The following is a 25,466-nucleotide window of genomic DNA, read 5'->3' as shown; positions in this document are numbered from 1 at the left end:
CTTAGTGTTAGGATTGGGGTTAGGGTTACGTTTAGGATTAGGTTTAGAGTTAAGGCTACACCTAGGGTTAATGATAGGATTAGGCCTAGTGCTAAGGTTGTGGTTTAAGGTCAGGTTTAGAGTTAGGCTTATGACTAGGGTGGGGTTAGGTCTAAGGCTATGGTTAGGGTGAGGGTTTAGGGCTAAGATTAGGGTTAGAGTTAGGGTTAGATTTAGGGTTAGGGTTAGGGTTAAGGTTAGAGGTAGGAGTAGAGTTGGAGTTAGGTTTAGGGCCAGAGTTAGCATCAGGGCAATTTGTTGCCCTGGAAGAGGTACAGGGTGAGTGACATTCTTGGGGTTGAACTATCTCCCCCCCTTTCCAACCCAGGCTCTCAGACATGCTTCCACAGCCCTGAGAATTTAGGGTTAGTTTTAAGGTTTAGGGCTAAGTTTAGAGTTAGTTAGGGTAAGGTTGAGAGATAGGATGAAGTTTAGGGTTAGGGTTAGGGGTAGCCTTGGGGTTTGATTTAGGACCAAGGGTAGGGTTATGGTAATTTTCATACTTGGGGCTGAAAATTTCCATGCCCATGCGCCCCCAGACACACTTCTGGGAGTTAGGGTTACAGTGAGGGTTAGGGTTGGGCTTAGATGTAGGTTTGGGCTAGGTTTAGGGTTTTTTGGAGGACTAGGATTAGGGCTAGGGTTAGATTTAGGGCAATTTCTAGCCCTGGCATAGTTTTGGGGGCTGGAAGAACTCAACCTTATGCTTTTCTGAGACCTTGGGGAATTAAGGTGAGATTCATGGTTAGGTTTTTTTTTTAATATAGGGTTAAAGCTAGGCCTAATCCTAGGGTTTAGAGTAAGGTTTATTGTGAGGATTAGAGTTAGTTTTAGGATTAGCATTTGGGTTAGGGTTGGGGTAGGCCTGGGGTTATTGTTAGGTCCACAGCTTTTAGGGTTAGGGTTAGAGCTGGGGCTAAGCCTCAGATAATAATAATAATAATAATGTTGGTATTTGTTAAGCGCTTACTATGTGCCGAGCACTGTTCTAAGCGCTGGGGTAGACATAGGGGAATCAGGTTGTCCCACGTGGGGCTCACAGTCTTAATCCCCATTTTACAGATGAGGGAACTGAGGCACAGAGAAGTTAAGTGACTTGCCCACAGTCACACAGCCAACAAGTGGCAGAGCTGGGATTCGAACTCATGAGCCCTGACTCCAAAGCCCATGCTCTTTCCACTGAGCCATGCTGCTTCTCAGATTAGGGTAAGAGTTAATGTTAGAATATATGTTAGGGTTTGGTGAGATTAAAGGTTAGTGTTAGTGTTATAGTTAGGGTTAAGGAATAGGGTTTAAGATTAGGCTTAGAATTAGGTTTAGGAATAGGGTTAGGGTTTATGGATAGGGTTAGGGCTAAGGCAAGGTTTAAGTTTAGGGTTACAGTTAGTTTTAGGGTTGAGGCTAGTGCTAACGTTAGGTCTAGTGTTTGGTGTAGCACAATTTGTTGCCCTTGAGAAAGTTGCACTGTGAAAAGCATATTCGGGGCTGGAAGAGGCCAGGCGCACAGCCCCCAGACAGTTTTCTGTAGCCCCCGGAGTGTTAGGGTTAGGTTTAGGTCTAGGATTATGGTTAGGGCTAGGGATAGGAATAGGGTTGGGTTTAAGGTTAGGGTAATGGCTAAGATTAGGGAAAGCATTAGGGATAGGGCAAGGGTTTGGTTTAGGGCTAGGGCTAGGCTTAGGTTAAGGGTTAGCATTAAGGTTAGTAATTAGTGTTAGCGTGAATGTTAATGTTAGGGTAAGGGTGAGGGCTAGGCCAATGTCAATGGCCAGGCTTTGTTAGGGTTAGAGGTTAGTTTTAGTGCTATTGTTAGATTTATGGCTAGTGTCAGGGCTAATTAGGGTTAGGGTTAGGTATAGGGGTTAGGACTAGGCCTAGGGCTAGGGTTAGGGTCAGGGTTATGGTTAGGTTTTGGATTATAGCTAAGGCTAGGATGATGGTTAAGGTGTGGGTTACGACTATGGTATTTGTTAAGCGCTTAGCATGTGCAAGGCACTGGGGTAGATAGATATAAGCAAACTGGATTGGACATAGTCCCAGTCCCACGTGGGTCTCACAGTCTCAATCCCCATTTTACAGATGAGGTAAACGAAGCACAGAGAAGTAAAGTGACTTGCCCAAGGCCACACAACAGGTATGTGGCAGAGCCGTGATTAGAACCCATGACCTTCTGACTCCCAGTCTCATGCTCTATCCACTATGCCATGCTGCTTCTTCTTCTGCCTAGTGGAAGGAGACCGGGCCTGGGAGTCAGAGGACCTGAGTTCACACCTAGACTCCACCATCTGTCTGCTCTGTGACCTTGGACAAGTCATTTCACTTCTCTGTGCCCCAGTTCCTTCATCTGCCAAATGGGGATTCAACCCCTGTTCTTCCTCCCACTTAGGCTGTGAGCCCCGTTTGGGATCTAATGATCTTGTATCTACTCCAGCACTTAGAACACTTCTTGGCACATAGTAAGCGCTTAATATTAACAAATGCCACAGTAATTCTGATCTGAGCCTCAGTCTCTGACAGAAGCACCAAGACACTTGGAGATTTATTATTAGTATCAATATTATTCTAGTTTCTGTTAAGTGTCTCCCATGTTCCAGGCATTGTACTCTCTTAGGGTGGATATCAGCTAAGCTGGTTGGACACAGTCCCCATCAGAAATGGGGCTCACAATCTTAATCCCCCCTTATACAGATGAGGTAAACGAGGCAAATAGTAGTGATTTGCTCTGAATTCACCCAGAGAGAAGTGGAGGATCCACGATCAGAACCCAGGTCTTCTGACTCCCAGGCCCAGGCTCTATCCACTAGGTCAGGCGGGAGGTGGGGGGTATGGGACACTTAGAACGAATGATTGAATGAATGGACCCCCGTGGAACAATAGGGCAACAAGGAGGCTGGGGGTTCCGTCATTTTTACTGAACACTGACTGTGTGCGGAGCACTGTTTTAAGTGCTTGGGAGAGTATAATATGGCAATAAATGGCCACATTTGGCTCTGCCTGGTTAACAGCCTTTGCAATTTGGGAGGCTTCCTTGATGTTCCCTTCAACTGATAAATCAATGCTATTGATTGAGCACCCACCCTGTGCTGAGCACTCTACTAAGCACTTGGGAGAGTACTGTACAGCGGAGTTCGTAGACACGTTCCCCGCCCACAATCAATCCACGGTATGAATGGAGCACTTACCGTGTGCAGAGCACTGTAGTGAGTGCTTGGGAGAGTACGATATAACAGTTGGTTGCCTGGCCATGCAACCTGCCCGCAAGGAGCTTACTGTCAAGAGGTGGATGTGGGCATTAAAATGAATCATGAACACGGGCAGGAGGGCTGTGGAGTTGAACGGGGCAGAGGTCAACACGTGGGTCAGATCCAAATGGAAGGACACCTGGGCAGACTGAACCAAACCCATACGACTATATCTTCAACTTCCCTCGCCTGGGGGCTGGATTTTCACACCTCTCCCCAAAGGAGGTGTAAAATTCCATTTATTCCTTTCAGATGTGGATCAATACATCAAGTGCCCCAGAGATGAATTTCTAATTGCTCAAAGAGATCAGTGTATCCCAAAAGCTGTGGTCTTCCTTTCCCACTGGGAGCCACTGGGAATGGTTCTGGCGTCCTTAGCCCTTTGTTTGTCTCTCCTCACCACTCTGGTTTGGGGGATCTTCATCTGCCACCGGGACCCCCCCATAGTGAAAGCTAACAACCACGGTCTCAGTTACACCCTTCTCACCGCCCTCCTGCTCTGCTTCCTGTCCTCCTTGACCTTCGTCAGCCACGTTGGCCCGGCCACCTGCCTCCTGCGACAGATGGCCTTCAGAGTCGCCTTCTCCGTGGCCATTTTGGATGTTTTGTCCAAGACGGTCACCGTGGTCTTGGCCTTCAGGGCCACCGGGCCGGGGAGCAGGGGGAGGACATGGCTGGGTCCCAGGGTGCCTCGCGCCATCATCGGCGTCTGCTTCCTGGTCCAAGTGGGCATCTGCATGGTCTGGCTGGGGACCTCCCCACCGTTCCCCAATGCGGATGTGGCATCTGAGGCCGGGGTCATCGTCGTCCAGTTCAATGAGGGCTCCACCATCGCCTTCTACTACATCCTGGGCTACAAGGGGCTTCTGGCCCTGGTCAGCTTCACGGTGGCCTTCCTGGCCCGGAACCTGCCGGACAGCTTCAACGAGGCCAAGTTCATCACGTTCAGCATGCTGGTGTTCTGCAGCATCTGGGTCACCTTCCTGCCCACCTACCTAAGCACCAGGGGCAAGGCCATGGTGGCCTTGGAGGTCTTCTCCATCCTGGCCTCCGGCCCCGGGCTCCTCGGTTGCCTCTTCGGGCCCAAGGCTGGACAGGAACACCAGAGGGCGGCTCCTGGGCCGGCAGGAAAATACTTAAGCTGGGCACCTTCGGGCGAGACCTCCAGGTCTGGCCTCCTGGGGTGGGCCCTCAAAGGTGAGGGTTCAGACGAGGCCTCTGCCCACTGACACGTGACTCCACAAATGTACCCCTGTGGGGTACATTCCATCCCAGCTCTGCCACTTGTCAGCTGTGTGACTGTGGGCAAAGTCACTTAACTTCTCTGTGCCTCAGTTACCTCATCTGTAAAATGGGGATGAAGACTGTGAGCCTCGCATGGCACAACCTGATTACCCTGTATCCACCCCAGCGCTTAGAACAACGCTTTGCACATAGTAAGTGCTTAACAAATACCAACATTATTATTAGAGAAGCAGCGTGGCTCAGTGGAAAGAGAATGGGCTTGGGAGTCAGAGGTCATGGGTTCGAATCCCGGCTCTGCCACTTGTCAACTGTGTGACTGTGGGCAAGTCACTTAACTTCTCTATGCCTCATTTACCTCATCTGTAAAATGGGGATTAAGACTGTGAGCCTCATGTGGGACAACCTAAGTACCCTGTATACCCCAGCGCTTAGAACAGTGCTCTGCACATAGTAAGTGCTTAATAAATACCAACATTATTACTATTATCTTTATTACCGTTTCACCTGAGGTGATTTCCCGCTTTGGCTCCCAAATTGTCCATGTTCATTCCTTCCCTTCGGCCCCCGACTTCGGTCAGTGGTCGGTCCAGAGGGCCTGAGCTCGGTTGAGCAGAGCGCCAATCTCTGTCCCTGGGAGGAGGCCGAGGGGAGTGCCTCCCATAGGCGCAGGGAGAAAGAAGCCAATCCCTTCATGTCCACCTTGGGGCTCCGGGAGAGCCCTAGTTGAGTGGGATGGGGCACATCAATCCTGAATCAGTCCCCACTCTGGGCTTCTGATCTCATCCCTTCTAGCTCTGCCCTCTTCCCACCTCCTTCATTCAATCAGTCAATCTATCCTAATTTACTGAGCACTGAGTATAGAGTACGGTACTAACTGCCCGGGAGAGTATGATATCCAGATCTGGTGGACGCAAGCCCTGCCTGCAACAAGTTTACAATTTAATGGGGCAGACAGACATCAATTTCAATAAATGAGCTATGGCCACATACTTGAGTGCTGTATGTCTCTCTTTTTAGCACCCCCTTACCCACTACTGCGGCCTGCAGCCCACTCATTCATTCATTCATTAATCCATTCATTCATTCATTCATTCAATCAATCGTATTCACTGAGTGCTTACTGTGTACAAAGTACTGCCACTTGGAAGACTACAATATAACAACAACACTCCTCCCTGCGTTCCCCCCCCACCTTCTTTCCTGGATTCCCCATTTCCCTCGGGCCTACCCTGATGGATCAATCATTCAATCATAATGATTGAGCAAAGCACTGTATTAAGCGCTTGGGAGAGAAACTTCCTGCCCAGTCTGGAAGAACTGGTGAGGGCGTTGGGCACGGATGTCGAGGAGGATAGAGTAAGAACTTAAATGACTAAAATTAATAGTGAATTATAAATAATCATTCATGATTAGTAAACAGCTAATGAAATCATTATTCCAGAAAAAAGCAGTTATCTGTTGGTGACTTGGGCATGTCGCTTAACTTCTCTATTCCCCAGTTACCTAGTATGCATAGAAAGCACTTAACAAATAAGAATAATCATAATGATAATGAATAGATAGAGCCCAGGTCTGTGAGCCAGGGAACCTAGGTTCTAAAACCGGCTCTGCCGCCTGTCTGCATTTTGAACTTGGGTGAGCCACTTCACTTTCTGTGCCTCAGTTATCTATCTCATCTGGAAAATGAAGATTCAATACCTGTTCTCCCTCCCGCTCAGACTGTGAGCTCCTTGTGGGATATGGGCCATGTCCACCCTGAGAAGCTTGTATAACATCTAGTAAAGTGCCTGGCCCATAGGAAGCACTTTACAAATACCAACTGAAAAAAAATCACCGGGAATGCAAAACTCCCAGATGAACCAGGAGTGGTGAGATGGGATTGGACTCAAAAAGATGGACTCATAGATGAGGCGGGCTGAGGAAAGTTGAAGAGAGCGATGAGTTCGGGAAACAGGCTCCTCCTCAGTCCTGACTGAAGGTGTTGATAATTCTAGCCAAAAGGGACAGAGCAGTGTCGCCTAGTGAGTGGAGCGCGGGCCTGGAGTCTGAGGACTTGCGTTCCACTCCCCTCTCTGCCACTTGTCTGCTGTGGGATCTAAGGAAAGTCTCTTTACTTTTCCATGCCACAGTTTTCTCACCTATAAAGTGGAGATTCAAAAAATGTTATCCCTCTTAGGTAGACTGTGAGCCCCATGAGGGACAGAGGCTAGGTCTGACCTGTTTAACTTTCATCTACCCTATGCTTCAAACAGTCCTCGACACACATAGTAAGCACTAAACAAACTATAACCACGATCAAATAATAAAGCAGCATTGCCCAGCAGATGGAACACAGGCCTGGAAGCCCAAAAGACCTGGGTTATAACTCCAGCTCTGCCACTTATAACAATAATAATAATAATTATGATGATGGTATATGTTAAGTCCTTACTATGTGCCAAGCCCTAGTCTACGTGCTGGGGGAGATACAAGGTAATCAGGTTGTCCCAGGTGGGGCTCACAACCTTAATCCCCAATTTACAGATGAGGTAACTGAGGCCCAGAGAAGTGAAGTGACTTGCCCAGAGTCACACAGCTGACAAATGGCAGAGCCAAGGTTAGAACCACTGACCTCTGACTCCCAAGCCTGGGTTCTTTCCACTAGGCCATGCTGCTTCTCTACTCATCTGCTGTGTGACCTTGGGAAGTCCTTAACTTCTCTGTGGCCCAATAATCTCATCTGGAAAATGGAGATTAAGACTGTGAGTTTTACGACAGACAGGGACTGTGTCCAACCCATATTAACTTGCATCTACCCTACCACTAAATATGGTGCCTTGCGTAGAGTAAGCTTGTAAAGGATTCCATCAATTAAAACTCATGATAATAATAATAATGATAATAATAGCAATAACCCTTATATCTGTCCTGGGCAGTTCATTAATAAAGTGGTTCCCATTCAGTGGACTCACTACCACTGTTCATCTGGAATAGGTATAGCCAACATGAAGACTATGTCCACCTGGGCTGTGGAAATCAAGAGACTGGGAAAAAGAGCTCTGAGAAAAAGTCCTGAAATGGACACAGGATAATCAGGATCGTCCCTGCCCCACATGGAGCTCCCAGTTTGAGGGAGAAGGAGAAAAAATATTTCACCCCCATTTTACAGAGGAGGAAACTGAGGCCCCAAGAAGTGAAGCAACAAGTCCAAATTCACACAACAGGCAAGCAGCAGGGTTGACCATAGAAGGTGAAGAGAAGCAGCATGGCCTAAAGGAAAGATCTGGGTTCTCATCCCAGCTCCATCACCAAAGTCCTGGGTGACCTAGGGCAATCATTTCACTTCTCTGGGCCTCAGTTCCCTCCTTCGAATTGAATCCCCTATTCTGCCTTCTTCAACTGTGAAACTCATGAGGGCCAGGGACTGCATCCAATCTGATGATCTTGTATCTACCCCTGTGCTTGGCCCATGGTAAGTGCTGAACCAATACCACAATTATTATTCTTAGGATCTCTGACTCCCAGGCTCCTGCTCTTTCCATTAGGCCACACCGCTCAATCTGTAACACTGGAGATGCTCCAGAGACCAGAAGCGCTTGTTGACAAAGGGACACACAGCCTGAGGACACGTTGGTGTTTGATGTTTGAAGAAGAATCAAGTCCTTTTTAGAGACCTGTTTCCACTGAGGTTCCGGTTTCCTAGGCTCCCTCTGGATGTTCTACATTTCATCAACTCAACGGTATTTGCTGAGCACTTACTGTGTGCAGAGCACTGTGCTAAGCAGTGGGGAGAGTCCAATACAACAATTCCCTGCCTACAATGACTCCACGGAATTCAATGAGCACTGTCTGTGGCAGAGTACTTTACTAAGCTCTTGGGAGAGTACAATACAACCGAGTTGGTAGGCCCCTTCCCTGCCCACACTCAATCAGTGTTCTTTTTTGAGTGCTTACTGTGCACTGAGCAATGTCCCACGCACTTGGGAGAGTAACCTACAAGAGAGTTGGCAGACACATTTCCAACAGTTGTTTGTCCGGGAATCAGGGGCATGCAGGTGCAGCTTACAAGGCTGTTTTCCTCAGCGACACTGATTGCAGCCTCTTGGGGAGCAGGGTAGGGGCCAGGAGACAGGGGAGGAAGAGGAGTGGCAGGTCACTGACGCCACCGAAAACAAAGATCATCAGCTGGAACCAGTAACTCTCTCATCAGGCTAAAGCATCCCTATAAATATGCCCCTTCGTCCAATCCCTTCGCCGTCCTGGAGCGAGGACCGTCTCCATCCGGGCGCTGCAGCGGAGTGTAAACAAATCTTCGGGGGACCCGGAAATGCCGAATGGCTCTCTCATCTCAAATGCTCAGCCTCTGGATCAGCGTGTCACTCCAGTGAGGAGTTTTCTCTCTGTGTTTTAGGACTGTGGCCATGAGGTTCAGTCTTCTGTAGACCATCCTGTTCTCCCAGCTCTGTGCTGTCCAGTGCACGATGGTCAACAGTCTCTGCACCTTGAAGAGGAATTGTTCCAAGTTACTACCAGGACATAGATATGGTGATCAGAGACTTCTCTCTCTGGATGTGATGGTGAATAATTTCGTTACTTTTGATGACATCACAGAACCACTGTTTCTCGCTCAAGAAACCTCAGAGTAATTTAATTTACAGTTAGGGTTAGTGTTTAGGGTTGGGATTAGACACATGTTGAGGATTAAGGTGACCGTTAGTGTAAGGGTTAAGGATAGAGCAAGGTGGGTTAGGGTTATTGTTAGGGCTAGGGTTAAGGTTAGGGTTAGGCTAGGGCTAGGCCCAGGGCTAGGTTCACAGTAAGGTTTAGTGTTTTGATTAGGGTTAGTGCTAGGTTTAGGATTAGGTTTAGAGTTAGGGCTAAACCTAGGATTAATGATAGTGCTAAGGTCATGGTTATGGTTAGGTTTAGAGTTAGGTTTATGACTAGGGTGGGGTTAGGTCTAAGCTATGGTTAGGGTGAGGGTTTAGGGTTAAGGTTAGGATAAAGCTATGGTTAAATTTAAGGTTAGGGAGAGGGTTAGGGTTAAGGTCGGGGTTAGAGTTATGGTTAGATTTAGGATTAGGGTGAGGGTTAGGGTTAAGGTTAGGGGTAGGAGTAGAGTTGGAGTTAGGTTTAGGGCCGGGGTTAGCATCAGGGCAATTTGTTGCCCTGGAAGAGTTATAGGGTGAGCAATATTCTTGAGGCTGAAAGTCTCCCATCCCAGATCCAGGCTCCCAGAATGCTCCCACACTCCTGAGGATTTAGGGTTAGTTTTAAGGTTTGGGGCTTAGAGTTAGAGTTAGTGAGAATTAGGTTGAGAGTTAGGATGAAGTTTAGGGTTAGGGTTAGGGGTAGAGTTAGGGTTTGATTTAGGACCAAGGGTGGGGTTAGGGCAATTTTCATACTCGATGCTTAAAATTTCCACTCCCGTAGACCCACAGACACACTTCTGGGAGTTAGGGTTACAGCGTGGGTTTTAGGGTAGGATTAGGGCTAGGCTTAGTTAACTGTAGAGTGAGGTGTAGGTTTAGACTTAGGTGTAGGTGTAGACGTACATGTAGGTTTGGGCTAGGTTTAGTATTTTTGGTAGGACTAGGATTAGGGTTAGGGTTCGGGCTAGGGCTAGGGCAATTGGTAGCCCTGGCATAGTTTTAGGACCTGGAAGAACTCAACCTCATGGACCCCCGAGACTTTGGAGAATGAAGGTGAGATTTATGCTTAGGGTTTTTTTTTTATTTAAGGTTAAAGCTAGGGCTAAACCTAGGGTTCAGAGTCAGGTTTATTGTAAGGATTAGAGTTAGTTTTAGGATTAGCACTCGGGTTAGGGTTGGGGTAGGCCTAGAGTTATTGTTAGGTCCACGGTTTTAGAGTTAGGGTTAGAGCTGGGGCTAAGCCTTGGGTTAGGGTAAGAGGTAGTGTTAGAGAATATGTCAGGGTTATTGTGAGGTGAAATGTTAGCGTTAGATTTAGGGTTAAGGACTAGAGTTTAAGATTAGGTTTATAATTAGGTTTAGGAATAGGGTTAGGGTTTATGGATAGGGTTAAGGGCTAAGGCAAGGTTTAGGTTTAGGGTTACAGTTAGTTTTAGGGTTGAGGTTAGGTCCAATGTTTGGTCTAGCACAGTATATTGCCCTTGAGAGAGTTGCACTATGAAAAGCATATTTGGGGCTGGAAGAGGCCAGGCGCACACATTCAGACAGTTTTCTGTAGCCTCCAGAGTGTTAGGGTTAGGTTTAGGTCTAAGATTATGGTTAGGGCTAGGGATAGGAATAGGGTTGGGGTTAGGGTTAGGGTTATGGCTAGGGTTAGGGAAAGCATTAGGGATAGGGCAAAGGTTTGGTTTAGGGTTAGGGCTTAGCATTAAGGTTAGTAATTAGTGTTAGGGGGAATGTTAGTGTTAGGGTAAGAGTGAGGGCTAGGCCAATGTCAATGACCAGGCTTAGTTAGGGTTGGAGTTAAATTTAGGGCTATCGTTAGATTTATGGCTAGTGTCAGGGCTAGAGTTAAGGTAAGGATTAGGGTTAGGGCTGGGCCTAGGGCTAGGGTTAGCTTCAGGGTTACAACTAGGTTTTGGGTTATAGCTAAGGCTAGGATTTGCGGTTAAGGTTTGGGTTACGACTAGGGTGAGAGCTAAATTTAGGGTTAAGTTTAGGTTTAGCAACAGAGCTAGGGCCATGTTTAGGGCAAGGTTTAGGCTTAGGGTGACAGTTAGTGCACGGGTTAAGGCTCAGTGTAGGGATAAGATTGGTGTCTCTGCACCTCAATTACCTCATCTTCAATATAATAATAATAATGTTGGTATTTGTTAAGCGCTTACTATGTGCAGAGCACTGTTCTAAGCGCTGGGGTAGATACAGAGTAATCGGGTTGTCCCACGTGAGACTCACACTTAATCCCCATTTTCCATATGAGGTAACTGAGGCACAGAGAAGTTAAGTGACTTGCCCACAGTCACACAGCTGACAAGTGACAGAGGCGGAATTCGAACTCATGACCTCTGACTCCCAAGCCCGTGCTCTTTCCACTGAGCCACGCTGCTTCTCTCATCAATATGATCAAAACTGTGATCTCCATGTGAGACACTGACTGTGTCCAACCTGATGACCTTGTATCTAACCCAGTGCTTAGAACAATGCTTGACACCTAGAAAGTACTGAACAAATACCACAGTTGTTTTTTTATTATTATTATTAGGTAGGGTTAGGGTTAGTGGGAGGCTCAAGTCTAGGCTTCAGGCTAGGGTTAGCGTGAGAGTTACTTCTTAGAGAAGCAGAGTGGCTCAGTGGAAAGAGCATGGGCTTGGGAGTCAGAGGTCATGGATTTGAATCCCGGCTCCGCCACTTGTCAGCTGTGTTACTGTGGGCAAGTCACTTAACTTCTCTGTGCCTCAATTACCTCATCTGTAAAATCGGGATTAAGACTATGAGCCTCACAAGGGACAATCTGATTACCCTATATCTACCCCAGCGCTTAGAACAGTGCTCTGCACAAAGTAAGCGCTTAACAGATACCAACTATTTTTAGGGTTAAGTGTGGCTAAAGGCAGGTGTTTGGGCTAGAGTTAGGGTTAAGTGAGGTTTAAAGGCAGAGTTAAGGTTGGCATTATGGTTAGTATTGGATTTAAGTTTAGGTTTACTGTTAGGGGTAGGATCAGGCTAGGCTAGGCCATAGACTTCTGTTTGGATTTGGAGTGAGTTTTAGGGTTAGCTTGCAGGTTAAGGTTAGGGTTATATTAGGGTTAGGGTTTGGGTTTGGGTTTGGGTTAGGGTTAAGGCTGGGGCTCCTGAATGGGTTACAGTTAAATTTACAGTTTGGGTTAAGTTTAAGGATATGGCTCCTGAAGAGTTAAAGTTAGGGTTTGGGTCAAGGTTAGGTAAGGGTAAAGGGTAGGGATAGGGGTGGGGTTAGGGTTAGGGTTAGGGTTAAGGTTAGGGTTAGGTTTAACATTATGGTTAAAGTTAGGATGAGGGTTTGTGCCAAGGTTAGGGTTAGGGTTAGCATTAATGGTAGGCGTAGGCTTAAGTTTAGGTTTAGAGTTGGGGTTAAGATTGAATTTAATTGGGCTACTGTTGGGTTTAGGTTTAATGTTTGTCTGAGGGTTAGGGTTAGGGCTAAGTGTCGTGTTAGGGTTTGGGTCAGTGTAAGGCTAGGACTCTTGGATGTGCTAGGGATAGGCTTACGGTTGGGCTTAGGTTTTCAGTTAAGGCTTGGTTTGGGTTGAGGGTTACAGTTAGGGTTAGCATTAGGATTATGATGAGGTTTAGGGTTAATACTAGGTTTACGATTAGGCTTAGGGTTAGTGTAAGGTTTTGCTTAGAGACAGATTTAAGTTTAAGGTTATGGTTAAGGACAGGCTTAGGGTAAGGGTTAGGGTTATGCTTAGGTTTAGGGTTAGGGCAAGGACTGGGGACAGGATTAGGGCTATAGATGGGGCTGTGGCTACAGTTAGGGTTATAGATGGGGTTTGGGTTAGGGTTATAGGGTTATGGAGAGGTTTATGGTGAGACTTAAGTTTGGGGATACGTTTTAGGTTAAGGTTAGGGTTAGGGTTAAATTTAGTATAGAGTTAAGATTACGGCTAAGGATAGGGTTAGGTTTAGGGTTAGGATTAAGGGCTATGGTTAGGGGAATGGTGATAGGGTTAGGGTTAGAGTTAGGGTTAGGATTAGGGTTTAGTGCTAAAGTGAGTTTAAGGTTCATGCTAGAGTCACAGCTAAAGGTTCTGGTTTGGGTCAGATTGGGCATTAGGGTTAGGGCTATATTTGGGATTTGAACAATGCTTTGACTGTAGAGAGTTGTAGGGTTAAAGGCTGAATGACCCCCTCAACACAGGTTTCTGAATTATCCTCCCTGTTCTCTCCTCCTGCCTCCAGGATGTCTCCACCTGGATGTCTGCCCACCACCTAAAACTCAACATGTCCAAAACTGAGCTCCTTATCTTCCCTCCCAAACCCTGTCCTCTTCCTGACTTCCCTGTCACAGTGGACGTCACTACCATCCTTCCCATCTCACAAGCCCGCAACCTTGGTGTCATCCTTGACTCAGCTCTCTCATTCACCCCACACATCCAATCCATCAACCAACATCTGCCGGTCTCACCTTTATAATATTGCCAAGATCCGCCCTTTCCTCTCCATCCAAACGGCTATCGTGCTGGTACAAGTTCTCATAATATCCCGACTGGATTATTGTGTTCAGCCTTCTCTATGATCTCCTTTCCTCCTGTCTCCCCACTCCAGTCTATTCTTCATTCCGCTGCCCAGATCATCTTCCTATAGAAACGCTCTGGGCATGTCACTCCCCTCCTTAAAAACCTCCAGTGGTTGCCTATCAATCTCCACTCAAAACAAAAACTCCTCACTTTTGGCTTCAAGGATCTCCATCACCTTGCCCCCTCCTACCTCATCTCCCTTCTCTCTTTCTACTGCCCACCCCGTACACTCCGCTCCTCTGCCGCTCACCTCCTCACTGTCCCCTGTTCACACCTATCCTGCCATCAACTTGTGGCCCACGTCTTACAGCTGTCCTGGAATGCCCTCCCTCCTCACCTTCGCCAAACTAACTCTCTTACCCTCTTCAAAGCCCTACTGAGAGCTCACCTCCTCCAAGAAGCCTTCCCAGACTGAGCTATCCCCTTTTTCCTCTGCTCCCCCTCTGCTCCCCCTGTGCCCTCTGCTCCTCCCCTCCCCCCTTTCCCTCCTCTCTGCACTGTACTCATTTGTGTATATTTTTATTACCATATTTATTTTGTTAATGCGGTGTACATTCCCTTGATTCTATTAATCGGGATAATGTTGCCTTGTTTTTGTTTCCTTCTGTTTTGCTCTGGCGTCTGTCTCCCCTGATTAGACTGTGAGCCCGTCACTGGGCAGGGATTGCCTCTATCTGTTGCCAAATTGTACATTCCAAGCGCTTAGCACATTGCTCTGCACATAGTAAGCACTCAATAAATCCTATTGAATGAATGAATGAATAAATGAATGAATGAATTGCAGAGCTTTGGCCTGGATGAGGGCTATGGATAGGGTTAAGGTTAGGATTAGGGTTAGGTTTAGAACTAGGGCAACTCCTAGGGCTAGGGTTAGGGTTTTCTCTAGGGTTATGGTTAGGACTTGAACTAGGGTTACGATTAGGGTTTGGGTTAGGGTTAGGTCAAGCATTAGGGATAGGTTACGGGCTAGGTTTAGGTTTACAGTTAGCTCGAGGGTTAGGGCTAGGGCCAGGGTAAGAGTGAGGGTAAGAGCTGGATTTAGGGTTAGGGTTAGAGTTAGGGTTAAGGTTCATTCATTCATTCAATAGTATTTATTGAGCACTTACTATGTTCAGAGCACTGTACTAAGCGCTTGGAAAGTCGGCAACAGATAGAGACAGTCCCTGCCCATTGACGGGCTTACAGTCTAATCGGGGGTGACAGACAAAACAATAGCAATAAATTGAATGAAGGGGATGTACATCTCATTAAAAAATAGCAAGGTGATGTACATCTCATTAACAAAATAAATAAGGTAATAAAAATATATACAAATGAGCGGACAAGCACAGTGCTGAGGTGAGGGGAAGGGAGAGGGGGAGGAGCAGAGGGAAAGGGGGGGAAAATGGGGCTTAGCTGAGGGGAGGTGAAGGGGGGCTAGAGGGGGAGCAGAGGGAGCAGAGGGAAAAGGCGAAGCTCAGACTGGGAAGGCCTCTTGGAGGAGGTGAGCTCTCAGCAGGGCTTTGAAGAGGGGAAGAAAATTAGTTTGGCGGAGGTGAGGGGGGAGGGCATTCCAGGACAGCGGGAGGACGTGGCCCAGGGGTCGACGGCAGGATAGGCGAGAATGGGGGATGGTGAGGAGGTGGGCGGCAGAGGAGCGGAGCGTGCGGGTGAGCAGTAGAAAGAGAGAAGGGAGGAGAGGTAGGAGGGGGCAAGGGGATGGAGAGCCTTGTAGCCTAGAGTGAGAAGTTTTAGTTTCGTGTGGAGGTTGATAGGCAACCACTGGAGGTTTTTAAGAAGGGAAGTGACATGCCCAGAGCATTTATACAGAAAGATGAGCCGAGCAGCGGAATGAAGAATAGACTGGAGCGGGGAGAGACAGGAGGAAGGGAGATCAGAGAGAAAGCTGATACAATAATCCAGCCAGGATATTATGAGAGCCTGTACCAGTAAGATAGCCATTTGGGTGGAGAGGAAAGGGCGGATCTTGGCGATATTGTAAAGGTGAGACCGGCAGGTCTCGGTGACAGATTGGATGTGTGGGGTGAATGAGAGAGCCGAGTCAAAGACGACACCGAGATTGCGGGCTTGAGAGATGGGAAGGATGGTCGTACCATCCACAGTGATAGGGAAGTCAGGAAGAGGGCAGGCTTGGGAGGGAAGATAAGGAGCTCAGTTTTGGACATGTTGAGTTTTAGGTGGGCAAACATCCAGGTATAGACTTCCTGGAGGCAGGAGGAGATACGAGCCTGAAGGGAGGGGGAGGACAGGAGCAGAGATGTAGATTTGTGTGTCATCTGCATAGAGATGATAGTTGAAGCCGTGAGAGCAAATGAGTTCACCAAGGGAGTGAGTGTAGATGGAGAACAGAAGGTTAAGGTTAACAGAAACTTAAGGTTAAGTTTAGGGTTAGTGTTATTCATTCAATATTCATTCATTCAATAGCATTTATTGAGCGCTCACTATGTGCCGAGCACTGTACTAAGTGCTTGGAATGTTCAAATTGGTAACAGATAGAGACAGTTCCTGCCCTTTGACAGGCTTAATTGGGGGAGACAGACAGACAAGAACAATAGTAATAAATAGGATCAAGAAGATGAACATCTCATTAAAACAATAGCAAATAAATAGAATCAAGGTGATGTACATCTCATTAACAAAATAAATAGGGTAATGAAAATGTATGCAGTTGAGCGGACGAGTACAGTGCTGAGGGGATGGGAAAGGAGAGGGGGAGGAGCAGATGGAAAGGGGGAAAAGAGGGCTTAGCTGAGGAGAGGTGACGGGGCGGGTAGAGGGAGCAGAGGGAGAAGGGGAGCTCAGTCTGGGAAGGCCTCTTGTAGGAGGTGAGCTTTAAGTAGGGTTTTGAAGAGGGGAAGAGAATTAGTTTGGCGCAGGTGAGGAGGGATTGTATTCCAGGACCACGGGAGGACGTGGCCCAGGGGTCAACGGCGAGATAGGCGAGAACAGGGGATGGTGAGGAAGTGGGCAGCAGAGGAGCGCAGCGTGTGGGGTGGGCAGTGGAAAGAGATAAGGGAGGAGAGGTAGGAGGGGGCAAGTTGATGGAGAGCCTTGAAGCCTAGAGTGAGTTATGGTTAGTTGCAGGCTGAAGGCTAGTCTAGGGCTAGTCTTCAAGAGAGGGTTGATGTTAGGGTTAATGTGAGGTTTATGATTACGGTTACTAGGGCTAGGGGGCGGGTTAGTTCTTACGTTAGGGATAGGGTTAGCATGAGGTCTGGGTTTGGGCTTACTTTCAGGGTAAGGGCTAGGGTTAGGGTTAGCGTTAGTGTTATGGTTAGTTGTAGACTTAAGGCTAGGCCTAGGGCTAGAGCTATGCTTAGGATTAGGGCTAGACCTAGAGCTAAGTCTAAGATTAGGATTAGGATTAGGGTTAGGGTTAGGTGAGACCTATGGCTAACACTAATCAGGGCTAGACCTAGAGCTAAGTTTAGGATTAGGTCTAGAGCTAGGGTTAGGGTTAGGGTTAGCAGTTGGGCTACATGTAAAGTTCGGTTTAGGGTTTGGTCTAGGCTTGGGCCTAGGATTAGGGTTAATGTTCTGGTGAGTTGTAGATTTGAGGCTGGCCCTAGGGCTAGGGTTATGGTTAGGTTTTGGGCTAAGCCTAAGGCTATGATGAGGTATAGAGATAGGGTTAGGCTTGGGGATTAAGTTATGTTGAGGGTTAGAGCTAGCTCCAGGGTTGGTGTTAATGGTTAGTTGTAGACTTGAAGTTAAGCCTAGGGCTAGGGTTATGGCTAGGGTTAGGTCTAGGGCTAGGGCTAGATTTAGGGCTAGAGTTAGAGCTAGGGATAAGGGTAGGGTTTAAGGGCAGTGTTATGGTTAGTTGTACACTTGAGGCTAGGCCTAGGGCTAGAGTTATGATTTCTGGGTTAGGGCTAGGACCCAGCTAAATTTAGGATTAGGTGGAAAGATAGGGTTTAAGATTGGGGTTTGGGTTATGGTGAGGTTTTGTGTTATGGATAGGGTTAGTAATTTTGCTAGGGCTAGGGTTAGGGATAAGGTTAGTGTTAGGTCTAGCTATGGGGCTAATCTTAGCGTTAGGGTTAAGTTTAAGGTTAGGCTTAGGGTTAGTGTTAGGTTCACAGGTAGGGTTAGTATTAGCCTTAGGGCTAAGGCCCGAGCTAGGGATAGTGGCAGTTTAGGATTATGGTTATGCTTGGGGTTAGGGTCAGGGTTGGGGCTATGGTTTGATTTAGTGATAAGTTTAAGAGCGGGCCTAGGGTTGGGGTTGGTGTTAAGGATGGGGCTAGGATTAGGACTAGTGCTAGGATTAGAGTTAGAGAGACCATTAGGGTTAGGATTAGGATTTTGTGAGGTTTGGGATGAGGATTAGGGTTAAGGGTAGGGCTAGCGTTGTGGTTAAGATCTGAGGTAGAGGTAGGCTTTAAGTCTAGGCCTAAATCTGGGATTAGTGCTAAGGATGGGACTACGATTAGGACAAGGGTTAGGACTGGGTTTAGAGAGAAGATTCAGGTTAGGATTAAGATTTTGGTGGGGGTTTAGGTTAGGGTTAAGATTAGGATTCAGGTTAGGGTTAGGGTTTGGGGTGGGATTAGGGTTGCGGTTAGGGTAGGATAAGGGCTGGGACTAGAGTTAGGGTTAGGATTAGAGTTAGGGGTAGTGGCCTATTTAGCAGGAAGAAAGAACAATGGTGGAAACAAAACACTAGACTACGGATGGGCTTCATAGTGCAGTGCAAGGATCCATGTAGGCATCTTCTGTTTCTGCGTTATATTTTACATCTCTCTGAACAGTTGAAATTTCATGAGCTTCCCATTTGCATTTCTTGCCATAAGAGTCAACCTAAGTGACTTGTTCACAGAATGGAGAAACCACCCCATTCACTCAACACATTCACTCTCACTTAGCAGGTGAGAAGTAGAATGACTCACTCAGAGGACAGCCTCCTGATGGATGGTACACTGCAGGCCGAGGATCAGTGTGGATATCTTCTATTTCCGTATTACTATTATAGATGGAACTGAACATTCAAATTTTAATATACGTTCATATGGCTTTTTGTGCCACAGGGGTTTCCATGCAAGTGGGTCTGTTAGGATTGAGAGACCGCCACAGAATCAATCAAATATCTTAATGCAAGTTAGCTTGGACTAGGCTGTTGGTTTGAGAGTTTCTAAGGCACAGCTGGTCACATTTTGAAACCATCCCATCACTATGAGGTTGTTCTGGTCAGGCTCAAAAGTCTCTTGGGCTCTGACAGCCTCCCCTGCTCCCAGCAGGGGGTTACCGCAACATTTGAGTATACCTGCAGGTCACACTGGGTAAAGGTGTAGTGGCACCTGTTTGTAACTGTCCCAGCGAAAGGTTACCCCTTTGTGATGTTAAACACAGTGGTACATCTAGAGGGGTTCTGTTACCTCCAAATCCCACCAAGCATCCCCTGTGAAGTCCGACGAGAATATCCGTAATGTTGCTCCACCCCCACTGTCTCCTCCTCCAACGTGAAGGGAAAGGCCAAAAACTGGGCACACTGTGAAGGTGCAGGTCAGACTCAGCATGCTGAGCCACTGTTGATGTTACTGGGGTAAGTATGCCAGGTGAATTGTCTCAGCAAGTGACTGGGCGGTCTTCTCCATCCGTGCATGGCCTGACCCAGGCAGGCCAGCCATACCAGCAGGGATCCCAGGTCCCATTCTCTCTCAGCAGCAGATTATCGGATTCCTGCGGGGAAGAAACAAGACCTGGACAATGTAACCCCCGCGCACCCTCTTCCACCCCCTTGGGGTTTGAATCCATTCCGAACTGACCAAATGGTCAGGGAACCTTCCCCCGGACTCTCCATGTTCTCTTGGAGGGGGCCTGGACTAAGAGCCCCCTCCCTCCAAACTTCACCATAGGATGGATGACCCATCCCCACCCTGCAGAGAGGTTCCTCTCATCACAGGGTGGTTCTTGCCCAACCCTACTACTAATCACTTTGACTATCTGTCTCAAAGGTGGACCACATTGGACTCCCCTGTTGCGTCTCCTGGATGCTGAGTGCCCAAACCTCTCTATGCAAAATGGGTCCCCAGAACCTCCGTTTGCTGGGGTTGGCCTGCTCCACCCACATCTTGCCTTTAAGTGTATCTTTCCACCTTTCCACCGCCATTCCATTGCACTGAGGGTGATAAGGGACATGGAGGACCCACCTAATTCCCCTAATCTTCTGCTCACTGGGTTACTACCGCTGATTAGACAAATGTGAGCCTTTGTCTGACTACACTTTATTCGGCGTGGGTAGGTGGGAAAATCCAACCGGGTGGTGGCGGTTGGACAAGGGTACCCCATACCTAAGCCACTGATGTTCTCTACTCTGCCACTTGTCTGCTATGTGACCTTGGGTAAATTCCTTCACTTCTGTGCCTTAGTTTCCTAATCTGTAAAAAGGGAAGTCAATCCTACTCCCTCCCACCTACACTAAATCCCACGTGGGACCTGATTATCTTGGATCAACCCAAGTGCTTAGTACAGTGCTTGGCTCATAAGTAAGCATTTAACATACCATCAATTGTTGTTTATCATTATTATTATTTTCTGTCTGCTTTGAGTTTGAACATTTTAGAAGGGTCAGCTTCCTTTGACACTGTCGACCACCCCTTCTCCCATCCAACCTAGGATTCACAGACTCCATCCTCTCCTGGTTCTCCTCTTATCTCTCTGGCAGTTCATTCTCCGTCTCCTCCGTGGGCTCATCCTTCCCCTCACATCCACTAACTGTAAGGGTTCCTCAAGGGTCAGTTCTTGCCCCCTTCTGTTCTCCATCTAGTGACTTTCCTGTCACTGCGGACAGCACGACCATCCTTCCCGTCTCACAGGCCCGCAAGCTTGGTGTTATCCTTGACTCTGCTCTCTCATTCACCCCACACACCCAATCCATCACCAACACCTGCCGGTCTCACCTTCACAATATCGCCAGGACCCTCCCTTTCCTCTCCATCCAAACGGCTATCATACTGGAACAAGCTCTCATAATATCCCGACTGGATTATTGTGTCAGCTTTCTCTCTCATCTCCCTTCCTCCTGTCTCTCCCCACTCCAGTCTATTCTTCACTCTGCTGCCCGGATTGTCTTTCTAAAGAAACACTCTGGGCATATCACTCCCCTCCTCAAAAACCTTCAGTGGTTGCCTATCAACCTTCACATAAAACAAAAACTCCTCAGTCTTGGCTTCAGAGCTCTCCGTCACCTTGGCCCCTCCTACCTCACCTCCCTTCTCTCCTTCTACAGCCCACCCTGTACACTCCACTCCTCTGCTGCTCACCTCCCTCACGATGCTCATTCTCGCCTGACCCACCATTGACCCCTGGCCCGCATCCTACCACTGACCTGGAATGCCCTCCTTCCTTGCATCCCCCAAATTAGCTGTCTTCCCCTCTTCAAAGCTCTACTGAGAGCTCACCTCCTCCAGGAGACCTTCCCAGACTGAGCCCTCCCTTTCCCTCTGCCCCTCCTCCCCTCCTCCCCCTCCCCATTACTCCTATTCCCTCCCTCTTCTCTTCCCCCTTCCCCTCCCCAACAGTACTTGTGCATATTTGTATATATTATTTATTACTCTATTTATTAATGATTGTATTCATTCAATAGTATTTATTGAGCGCTTTACTATGTGCAGAGCACTGTACTAAGCGCTTGGGATGAACAAGATGTATATATATATATCTATGATTCTATTTATCTGATGGTATTGATGCCTGACTACTGGTTTTGTTTGGTTTTCTGTCTTCCCCATTTAGCCTGTGAACCGTTTGTTGGGCAGGGGATTGTCTCTATCTGTTGCGCGGAATTGTACATTCCAAGTGCTTAGTATAGTGCTCTGCACATAGTAAGGCTCTCATTAAATACAATTGAATTGAATTAATTAATTAATTAATGGTAAAGATAGAGCTCCATCCTTTTCTAACTCTCGGGAAGGGGCCCTATGAATTCTACCTGCCATGCTGAGCAAGAAGCTTCCCTTCCTGAGGTTCCACTACACAGGACCTTGGCCAAACCCATCTCTGCTGGCTTGACATATTGTGCAGGCTCCTTAACAGCTGTACATGCAGTGCAAGGATCGTGCTGAGGTCCTCTGTTACTTTACTTCTGAATATGAACTGAATATTTGTAAAATGTCTAAGTTGAGTTCATATGGCATTTGGTGACAAACAGGTTTCAACGTTAGTGACTTTATTAGGATGTAGAGAAACACTAATTCATCAACTTTCTCATTTAACTGGCCATTTAGTTGGAGGAAAGAAAAACGGTAGACACAGAGCACTAAACTTGAATGGGTTGGCATCCTGCAGTGCAAGGATTGGTGTAGGTATCTTTGGGTTCCTGTCTTATATTTTACATCTCTCTGAACAGTTGAAATTTCATGAAGTTCCCCTTTAGCATTCCTTGCCAGAAGGGTGTCAACCTAAGGTGATTTTTCACAGAATAAGGAAACCGCCCATTCACTCAATTCATTCTCTCTTACTTAGCAGGTGAGAAGTAAAAATGATTCCTGCAGAAGACTAGCCTTCTGATGGGCTGTGCACTGTATGCCAAGGATCAGTGTGGATATCTCTATTTCTGTATTACTATTATAGATGAACTGAACATTTGACATTTCAATATGTGTCTTACGGCTTTTCGTGCCATACTGGTTTCACCATAAGTGGTTTGTTAGGATTGAGAGACCAACGAAATCAATCCAATGTCTGAATGCAAGTTAGCGTACCTAGAAATATGCAAAGAAAAATGATCACGCAGAAAGTGAGATTCTTAAGGGGCTGCCTACTGCAGAGGAAGGATAGGGGTAGGGACCTTCTCTATCAGTTCATACTATTTTACATGGAACTGAAGAGTTGAAATTTCATAAAGTGCCCATTTAGTATTTCATCCCAGAGGGGTTTCAAAGCAAGAGGCTTTTACAGAATGGAGAAAAGGCACAATCACTCCTCACATTCACCCTTTCTTAGAAGGCTAGAAGAAAAATGATTCATACAGAAGCCTAACTTCCTGATGGAATGAACACTGCCTGGTAAGGATCAGTGTAGATATCATCTATTACCTCACTGGTACATTTCTTGGAAATGAACATTTGAACGTCCAAGAAAAGTTCATGTAACATTTCATGCCACACAGATTTTCAATGCACGTGGTTTTGACAGGACAGAGAGAAACACATGTTCAGTCAACTTTCTTATCTAACTGGTCTACTTTGTGGGCTAGAAGAAAAATGATACACACATCACACAGAACTCGTCATGGGTGGCAAACGGGTGCAACTGTAGTGCAAGGATCGATGTGGGCATCTTCTCTCACCGTATTTACTATTTTGCATGGACTTGAATAGTTGGTATTTCTGGAAGCTCCTATATAGTATTTCATCCAAGAGGGGTTTCATGCAAGTTACCTTCACAGAATGTGAAGACCTGGCCCAGGTTTGTCACAAGGGTGTGAACTCGGTTGAGCGGAGCTCCATTCTCTGTTCCCAGATGGAGGCCGAGGATACCCTCTCCCACAGGTGGAGAGGAAAAGGCCGATCCCTTCAGGTGTACCTTGGGTCTCCAGGAGAGCCCTAGTTGAGTGGGATGGGGAACATCAATTCTGAATCAGTCCCCATTCTAGGTTTATTCTGTCTCTCCCAGCTCTGTCCTTTTTCTACCTCCCTCACCCCTCTCCTTTGCACCCAACACGACCACACTATCCCTCCTCCCCCTTCCCTCTCCTTCCCTTCCTTTGAAGTCCATTTCATTCGCCTCTACCACTCCCTCCAGATACTAGTAGCCATCATCTACTGCCCTCCTGGTCCCACCACCAACTTCTTCCACCACCTTGACCTCTTTCTTACCTTCCTTCTCGCCTTCTCTCTGCCCACTCTGATCCTCGGAGACTTCAACATCCACATGGATGTACCTGGTGACTCCTCTGCCGCCCGCCTGCTGTCGCTCCTCGACTCTGCCAACCTCCTGCTCCACCATACCTCGCCCACTCACCAACTTGGTCACACCCTCGATCTCGTCATCTCCTACCACTGCACTATCTCCTTCCTCACCAACTCTGAAATCCCTCTCTCAGACCATAACCTTCTCACCTACCTCCTCTCTCACACTCTCTCCCCCTGCAAATCTGTACTAATCCCCCACAGAGACCTCCGCTCTCTTGATCCCATCCATCTCTCCAAAAGCATCTCTCCCCACCTTGCCCGCCGTCCTCTCTTCCCACTCTCGATGATCAGGTCACTGCTCTCAACTTCATCCTCTCTACTCATCTCAACTCTGTCGCCCCCCTTTCCCTCCTCCTCTCTTGCTCCACTAACCCACAGCCCTGGGTCACTGCCTCTATCCATCTCCTACGCCCGACCTGCCGAGCGCTGCTGGCGAAGGTCCAAGCACCAAACCGACCTCACACACTTCAAATTTATCCTTTCCTGCCTTAACTCTGCCCTCTCCTCCGCCAGGCAAAACTTCTTCTCCTCCCTCATCGACACCCATGCCCATCACCCCCGCCGATTGTTCCGGACCTTTAACTCTCTCTCCTTAGGCCCCCTGTTCCTCCCCCTCCCCCATCTCTCACCCCCAATGATCTGGCCACCTACTTCATCACAAAAATCAACACAATCAGGTCTGAGCTCCCCAAAGTCACCCCTCCCCCTCGCCCTTCCCCCCCACCAACCCTCTCCCCTACTTTCCCATCCTTCTCTGCAGTATCCTCAGAGAAGAGCACCTCCCTCCTCGCCTGTGCCACGCCCTCCACCTGCGCCTCGGACCCCATTCCCACTCACCTTATAAAAAACATCGCCCCTGCCGTCCTCCCTTCCTTAACTTCTATTTTTAACCACTCAATCTCCAATGGCTCTTTCCCCTCTGCCTTCAAACATGCCCACGTCTACCCCTTCCTAAAAAAACCCGCTCTCGACCCCACTTCCCCTTCCAGTTATCGCCCTATTTCCCTACTACCCTTCCTTTCCAAAATCCTAGAACGAGTCGTCTAGAATCGCTGCTTAGAATTCCTTAACTCCCATTCTCTCCTGGACCCCTTCCAATCTGGCTTCCATCCCCTCCACTCTACCGAGACTGCTCTCTCTAAGGTCACCCATGACCTCCTTCTTGCCAAATCCAATGGCTCCTACTCCATTCTAATCCTCCTTGACCTCTCTGCTGCCTTTGACACTGTCAACCATCCCCTCCTCCTCCACACCTTATCTCACCTTGGCTTCACGGACTCCGTCATCTCCTGGTTCTCCTCTTATCTCTCTGGCCGGTCATTCTTGGTCTCCTTCGCAGGTGCCTCCTCCCCCTCCCATCCTTTAACTGTTGGAGTTCCTCAAGGGTCAGTTCTTGTCCCTCTTCTGTTCTCCATTTACATTCACTCCCTTGGTGAACTCATTGGCTCTCACGGCTTTGACTACCATCTCTATGCAGATGACACGCAGATCTACATCTCTGCCCCTGTCCTCTCCCCCTGCTTCAGGCTTGCATCTCCTCCTGCCTCCAGGATGTCTCTACCTGGAGGTTGGCCCGCCCCCTAAAACTCAACATGAGCAAGACTGAGCTCCTCATCTTCCCTCCCAAGCCCGGTCCTCTCCCAGACTTCCCTATCACCGTGGATGGCACGACCATCCTTCCTGTCTCTCAGGCCCGCAATCTCGGTGTCATCTTTGACTCGTCTCTCTCGTTCACCCCTACATCCTATCTGTTACCAAGACCTGCCGGTTTCACCTTTACAATATCGCCAAGATCCGCCCTTTCCTCTCCACCCAAACGGCTACCTTACTGCT

The 25,466-nt window shown here is 47.8% G+C and overlaps 1 protein-coding gene across 1 annotated transcript; it reads left to right on the top strand.

Moving 5' to 3' along the window:
* Positions 1 to 3,640: 3,640 nt before the first annotated feature.
* LOC114808955 (vomeronasal type-2 receptor 26-like) lies at positions 3,641 to 23,268 on the top strand. The gene is made up of 3 exons (XM_029057264.1): positions 3,641 to 4,369; positions 10,624 to 10,725; positions 23,182 to 23,268. Exons 1-3 carry the CDS (start codon positions 3,641 to 3,643, stop codon positions 23,266 to 23,268), a joined length of 918 nt encoding a protein of 305 aa, XP_028913097.1.
* The last annotated feature ends 2,198 nt before the right edge of the window (positions 23,269 to 25,466 follow it).

Source organism: Ornithorhynchus anatinus, unplaced genomic scaffold, assembly GCF_004115215.2.
Source record: "Ornithorhynchus anatinus isolate Pmale09 unplaced genomic scaffold, mOrnAna1.pri.v4 scaffold_77_arrow_ctg1, whole genome shotgun sequence".
NCBI lineage: Eukaryota > Metazoa > Chordata > Mammalia > Monotremata > Ornithorhynchidae > Ornithorhynchus > Ornithorhynchus anatinus.
Note: the sequence above shows the minus strand (reverse complement) of the source record. Positions and strands in the feature narration are given on the sequence as shown.

Excerpts from the sequence above, each read along its gene's own strand:
- LOC114808955 (XM_029057264.1), top strand. The coding sequence starts at position 3,641 with ATGGTTCTGGCGTCCTTAGCCCTTTGTTTGTCTCTCCTCACCACTCTG. Across the intron at positions 4,370-10,623 it reads GTTGCCTCTTCGGGCCCAAG|CACAGTATATTGCCCTTGAG; the intron begins GCTGGACAGGAA and ends TGTTTGGTCTAG. Across the intron at positions 10,726-23,181 it reads TTTTCTGTAGCCTCCAGAGT|ATGGAGGCCGAGGATACCCT; the intron begins GTTAGGGTTAGG and ends CTCTGTTCCCAG.